General features: G+C 24.3%; 1 protein-coding gene across 1 annotated transcript; it reads left to right on the top strand.

Moving 5' to 3' along the window:
• Positions 1–387: 387 nt before the first annotated feature.
• Phum_PHUM520760 (Oligopeptidase A, putative) lies at positions 388–3,457 on the top strand (the record flags this gene model as incomplete). The annotated part of the gene is made up of 5 exons (XM_002431254.1): positions 388–473; positions 1,032–1,655; positions 1,769–2,591; positions 2,677–3,182; positions 3,274–3,457. The coding sequence occupies 5 exons, from the start codon at positions 388–390 to the stop codon at positions 3,455–3,457; spliced, it is 2,223 nt and encodes a 740-aa protein (XP_002431299.1).
• Between the last annotated feature and the right edge of the window lie 4,099 nt (positions 3,458–7,556).

Below are 7,556 nucleotides of genomic sequence, written 5' to 3' on the forward strand. Positions count from 1 at the left end.
TAATATTATGATAATATGCTAAAATGTGATAATTAATTATAGTGATAAGTGTATGTATATTCGTGTTTATTTTTTTTTTTTCAGGTTTTTACGTTTGTTGTTGTTGTAAATTACAATTTTACGATGTACTTATTATACGATTATTACAACGATACATTTTACACATAAATTATCATTATTATTATTATTTATTTTATAAAAATTCAACGAGTAAAAATATTTTGATTTAAAAATAATTGCAAAATCAATTTTTTAAACGATTGTTTTTATTTATTTTTGTTTGTTTGCTACGTAAGAGCTATCTATTGGATTAAAATATAACTAATAAGCCGGCTAATGTTAAAACTTGTATTTTAAGCAGTAATAAAAAAATACATAAAAACAAAAATGGCTGCAACATTTTACCGTAGAAGTTTTTTTAATTTTAAAAAAAGTTTATTTACGAATCAAAAAAGAAATTCATATATTATTTTGTGAGTGTTTTTTTTTTTTCATTATATTTTTTGCCTTATACAAAAAAAAAATTATCCCGTGATTAAACACAAGAAATAATATATTACGTGGTTTTTTTCTTGTATTACCTTCGACTACTACTAACTTAATATCAATGAAATTTTTGTATTAATTTTTCAAATGAAATTTTTTTTGTATTTATTTTAAAAAATAAAATTTACGTTAATGAAATGATTATTTTTTATTCATAAATAATAATAATAATAATTTATTAATTTTTTGTGTATGGAAAATTATTATTACTTCCTCATTTTCTACTCTGTCAGGAAATTTTATTTTTATTTTTTTTTTTATTAAAATAATTTTTTGTTAAACAGATTGTTTTGATTTTGTACAAATTGTTGAAATTATTATTTTTAGTTTAATGTAATTGTTAAAAAGAGGTTTTCTCTGTTAAATTCTTACTTTGACAATATCTTTTTAATAAAAAATATATTTGAAAAAATTGATTTGTATCATGTGGTTAATGCATGGAAATCGATTTACCTATAATTTTTAAATGTCATTTTTAATTTCAGAATTCCAGAAACAGCTGAAGAACTAGCAGAGGGAACTTTAACATCTTTAGAAAGCCTACCAAATTTTTCAAAATTAAATCCGAGATCATGTAGAATGTTAGTACACAAATTGGCCGAACATTTCAATAGCGGATGTCAGGAATTGTGCGACAATTTTAACAATGTTACTTCATCGAAAAATATTTTCAAATACTTATTAGAGCCATTAGAAATTATGTCAGTTCCCTTTTTATCCTCGTACAGAACAGTAGAAACTTTACATTATGCCAACAATAATGTTATTACAAATAGTATATTTTACCCATTGTATAGTAGAGTAGTGCAAACTTTAAATGAAAAATTTTGCAATCAAGTTATATTTAAAGCTTGCAAAGAAATGTTGGAAGATGAAAAGAACCAGTGCACACCGGAAGAAAGGAGACTTTTGGAAAAATATGTTTGGGAGGGTACCTTAAATGGTCTGTCTCTTCCAGAAAGTGAAAGAGAAGAATATTCTATAGCTAATCGAGAACTCATTACTAATAAAGTTTTGTATGAAAGGAAATTAAAAACAGCAAAATATTTATTTAGACAAACAATAACTGATCCTAAATTTGCCGAGGAAAATCCGTTAGATCTTGTAAGGTAAATGATCACGACTTATTGTTACGGAAGAAAAAAAAAAATAAGTAATGCTATTAATTACTAACCATCATTTTTTGCATTATAAATAAATTATTTGTTTTCTGTTTTAATAGGAATACTGCAGCAAATTGGGATGATTTAAATGCAGGACCTTGGTTTATTACTTTAAAAAAAACAGTATTTTCAAGATATCTCGAATACTGCCCTTCAGAGGAAGCTCGTAAACACATGTTTATATCATACAATCAATTGTGCTCGAGGTTTGGTGACTCCAGATTAAAAGTCACACATGAATTTGAAAGCATTAGGAAATATAGGTTATTATATGCTAAAACATTAGGATTTCCCTCCTACGCACACTTGTCCATGAAAAATAAAATGGCGGAAAATGTAGAAAACGTACAAGGAGTTTTAACCGTATTGTTAGAAAATTCTAAAAATGCCCACGAAAGAGAATTATACGAACTCGAGAAATTCGCTTTTGACAATGATTTTAAAAAACCCATTGAAAGTTGGGATTTTCCATACTGGTCAAGAATGTATTTAAAAAAGGAATTAAACATCGACGAAATGACTTTAGTTAATTATTTTCCATTTTCTCAAGTATTGCTCGGAGTTATTGCTCTTTGCGAACAACTTTTTGGAATTGTGATTGAAGAACAACTATCTGTCGAAGGTTGGCATCGTGACGTACGATTTTTCAGAATATCAGATAGTAAAACTAAAAACGTACTGGGTGGATTTTATTTGGATCCCTACGCGAGCAAAAATAAAAAAATAAAAGATCAAGAAACGAGTCATTTTGTTCCCATCAAATCAAAAAGTAAAATTTGTAATTCTATTGCTTTATCCGCATTGATATTTAATTTTAGTCCACCTGAATTGGACAAACCATCTCTTTTATACTTAAAAGAAGTTTCAGATTTTTTTGAAAAGGTCAGTTAATTTTCAATTCGAACATGATACAAGTTTTTTGGTTCTAAACACCAATCAAAGGATTTCTTTTTTTTTTTTTTTGCAGTTTGGATACATGCTCCTTCACACATTGACTGAAGTAAAATATTCTGATTTGTCTGGATTGGGAATCGAACCCGATGCCTTGGGAATTCCAAGTCAATTGCTAATGTTTTGGATGTACGAGAAAGGGACGCTCGAAAGTATTAGTGGCCATTACGAAACGGGAGAACCCTTACCTAGTCATATATTAGATAATTTATGTAACCATTTCAAATACATGGCAGGCACCAATTTGTGCAAAAGGATATATTTATCAAATTTAGATATGGAATTAAATTTATCGACCGATGGAGTACTCGAAATCGTACAGAACTTGTGGCCTAAACATATACTTTTTAAATTGTTTTCACTCGATAATCACCCGTTTGGAATGGAAGAAATAGTAACGGGTTCTTGGAGTGCTTCTTTGTACAGTGATATATGGTCATACATGGTGGCAGCAGATGTTTATCTGGCATTTGCAGAAGCCGGATTTAACAATCAAGAAAAACTTTCTCAAATTGGGAAAAGGTCAGTTTTCAAAAAAAAAAAAACTATTTTTTAAATTATGCATTTATGTAGTTTTTCAAAAAATTTAATTCACGAAATTATTTCAATTTAGGTTTAGGTCGACATTTTTAGCTACCGTAGGAGGACAAAGTGCAAAAGAAGCCTTTAGAGAATTCAGAGGACGTGATCCCGATCCACAATCCCTTATAAAACTTTTGAATTTAAAACAATCCGCGTTTGCTCCAAGTTCGGAAGGGGATCCAGTTTTGACATCTCAACAATATATCGAAAGTTAAATTTTTAAACGATTGAAAAAACCTTGGAAAAGGTAGAAAAAGAACAAATTATGTTTGTTTCATATTGTCAAAGGCGAAATATAACACGAGCTAAACACGATTTAATTGAAAATTCTGATTTAACGAGTTTTATTTCTCCAATATGACTTTGATATTAAAAAAAAAAATTAAAGCTAAATTTGTTTTTTATTTAAGTTTACAAACGAGGAGAAGATTACATAACCTCCAAATTAGAAGAATTAGAGAATCCCTCCAAATTTTAATTTTGTTTTAGAATTTATTTTTAAAAGAATTATCAGAATTTTCATTAATTTTTTCTTTTTGTAATTTAATAATTTCGAAAAAGAACGTGTCGAAGTAGTAAAATGTTAAAAAAAAAAAAAAGAAAAAAAATTGTATCGAGTAGATGTAAATATTAGTCTGTTGTATTAGAAGTAATAAAAAAAAATAAACCTATTTATTATAATAATATTTGATAAAGTTTTTATGAAATTATTTAATTATCCAATATACTTTCCATTATTGAATATTTTTACATAAAAACTTACAATGAAAATCCTATTTTAACATTTTTTTGGATTCTAAAAACCTTTTTTTCCATTTTAAATTGTCTCAAAAGAGTAATATACATTAGCCTATTTTTAGGGATTTATGTATTAAATAAAATTTTATAGATGTAATTAAGTAAAAATTTAACATAGATTGTAATAAAACAAGTAATAAAAATTAAATTTTTCCCCCTTTTTTTACAATCGTTACATTTTACACAATCGTTTAGAATTTGAATTTTTTTTAATATGGTGGAGTTTTAGTTTTAATATCAAATTTTCATTTTTATCCTTCATACTTATTTAGTAAACTATTACTTAAAAAAAGAAAAATTAAGCTTACCTTCATTTTGTTCATTTACGTAAATTAACTTTACGCGAAAACGACAAACACAAAACAATTTAAAACGCACAAAAAAAATTTTTTATAAGAAAAAACTTCACACTTTAACACAAAAGAATAGAGTAATAATAAATAAATAACCGTTACGATTATAATAAAAAAGGGCAACAAGACGATTATTAAACAGAGATTAACATGCGCTGTTGAAAATCTTTTGCGACGAGACGCTTAATCGCCGTCATTTACGTCAGTGGTCGCTTTTTCGTTTAAGAACAATGTCGGTCATCATTTTATAATTTTGCATTTTTACCTTTTTTTTTTTTTTAATTAATTAATTAATAATAAAGTTTTTTTTATTTTATTTTATAACACGTCATTAAAACTATTCGTTTTAATTACTATTTTAAATAATATTTCGTTTGTTAAAAAAGTAAAATCTTTTTGTAAAAAAAAATATATATGTAATATTCGTGAATGTGAAATCAATTACAAGAGAGATAGAGTATATAACTCATAGAAACAAATAGAAAAAAAAAGAACAAAAAAAGAAATTTTGGAATAATTTTTCGAACTCGATGAAACGTAAGTTTTATCTTTTTTTTTTTTTTTTTCTAAACTTCGTAAGCTCTATATTTACTTTTCGTAAATATTTTTTTTTTTTTTTTATAAAACTATTAAATTCCAAAAAAAAAAAAAGAATAAAAATAAAAATAAAATAAAAAAAAAAACGGTTCCACTCGAATATTTGTCAGAGAGAGAGAGAGAAAATAGGGAACTTAAAATAAATTTTTTGTTTCAACTTGTTTTTAGCACCCCTTTACTTGAATCTCATTTAAAAAAAAAAAAAAATCATATAATTATCGATAATTTATATAAAATTTAACGTTTTTTATAATTTTATTTAATAATTTTCTTATAAATTTCACATTCGTTTTTTCCACCATTTTATTTTTTAAGTGCACGGCAGCAGTTAAATTTTTATTTATCAGTTTTTACCATCTCGAGATAAAAATAAAATTATTGAGAGAAAAAATTTTATTATTATTATTATTATTATTACTCAACCTTTTATAAAAAAAAAAGAAAAAAATTCGATTCTTTTCATTAATTGTTAAAAATAAAAATAAAAAAATTCCGTGTTGAGGGGGTCGGGGAATTATAAAAAAAAAAAAAAAAAACGTGGAGGTAGAACGAAATTACAAAAATTTAAACAATGCATTTAATGTTTTTTTATCTAATTAATGAACTCATCATCATTATCATCCTCTTACGCACACTTTAACGTTTATTTATTTATTTATTTATTTATTTTAATTGTCGAGTTTTCTTTTTTTTTTTTTTGAATGATGGTCAAATACATTTAAATATAATAAGTAGGGGTTTGGCCCTAAAAATATTTTTGGCCAAGTTTCATTTAAGATTATAACAAATACAAATAAAATAAAAGAATTTAAAAGTTTATAAATAAATGAATTTCTGTCACGGATGATCGAATCATTGTTATCATTATCATCATTATTATTTATATTAATAACAATAATAATAATAATATTTATTTATTTATTTTCATGCAAGATTGTAGATTGTTATTATTTTTTTTGTTCTGAGTGATCCCATATAAAATATTTCAAAAAAAAATATATATTTAATTTATATAATTACATAATAAAAATATTTATTTTAATTTATTACATAAATGATAATAATAATAATGGTAATAATAATAATAACAAGTATAAAAAAAAATAAAATAAAATAGTTTTTTTAGGTCTGTAACTGTGCACGTATAATTTAATAAAGGAAGGACGTAATTTTAAATATCTATTGACACGATGACAGTTGACTTATTAGTTGAACGATTTTAAATGTAATATTTCACATTTATTTTTTATTTTTTAAAAAAAAAAAAATTTTTGAATTTTAACGGTTTTTTTATTATTATTATTATTATTACGATAGGAAGAAGAAGGAAAAAATTTCAATTTTTTTAAATACGCCAATACATAATTTAAATTTAAAAAAAAAAAAAAAAAATTTATTTCATATTTACACGCTTATTATGTGTGTATGTATATATAAATTTACTTGGCGTTGAACGATTTTAAATAATAATAATAATAATAATAATAATAATAATAATAATAATAATAATAATAATAATAATAAAATAAATATCGGGAATTTTTTTTTTTGTGTTTGTTTGTTTTTATTGAGTAATTGTTTGTTTCGGTTCGAAAATAGTTTGGATCGTTTTTGTTTTTTTTTTCCCCGCTTCTATTATTATTAATATTAATATTATTATTATCATTATCATTATTATTATTATTATCATTATTATTATTATTATTATTATTATTATTATTATTATTATTATTATTATTATTATTATTATTAATACATTCAATTATGTCACGAATTTTATAATTTTATTGTTATTGAAATTGTGATTGATACGTATAATAATAGGGAGGAACATGTTGTTGCGATTCGGAAGTGACATGGTGTGTTTTATTTTTTTTTGTACTAACAAACGACAACAGCAACAACCGTAACAAAATACTTTTCTTTTTTTTTTTTTTTTTTTTAATAAAATATATATATTGCTCGAGGAAAAAAGTTTACGAAGAAAAATATTTTAAAAAAACGTGAAAATTGATATTTTTTTTTTTTTTTTGTTTTCCGCTTTTGTTTTTTCAACGTAAAATTTATTTAAAAAGGGGGGAGGGTGTAAAAAATATGTTATGTTGCGAGTTAATATGTTTGTCGATATGATTCCTTCGGAAAAAAAAAAAAAATAACGTTTGTTTAACGAGTTTTTTTTTTTCTTTTTTTTTCGTTGTCATGTCTCACGTACGTATTATGCAAACATCCCCATAAGAACGAAAAACTTCGTGATAATAATAATGATAGAGTGAGAAAAAAATTCGGCGGAAGTTGATTTGAATGTGAAATGTTTTGAAATTGTTGTTGCAATCCGACATTTTGTTTTTTGTTTTTTTCGATTATTGGTAGTTATTTGATTTTTGTACGAAACCTTGTTTTAAAAAAAAATTTTTTTTTTTTTGTTAATTTGTTTAAAATCATTTGATATTGCTTAGTTACTATGACGATACCACGGGGGAGGGGGGGGGAAATGATGGCGTGATGTAGACAATAAGGGTTCAAGATGGCAAATCAATACGGAAATTTCAAATCTGTTTAATGACGG

Source organism: Pediculus humanus, genomic scaffold, assembly GCF_000006295.1.
Source record: "Pediculus humanus corporis 1103172108284 genomic scaffold, whole genome shotgun sequence".
NCBI lineage: Eukaryota > Metazoa > Arthropoda > Insecta > Psocodea > Pediculidae > Pediculus > Pediculus humanus.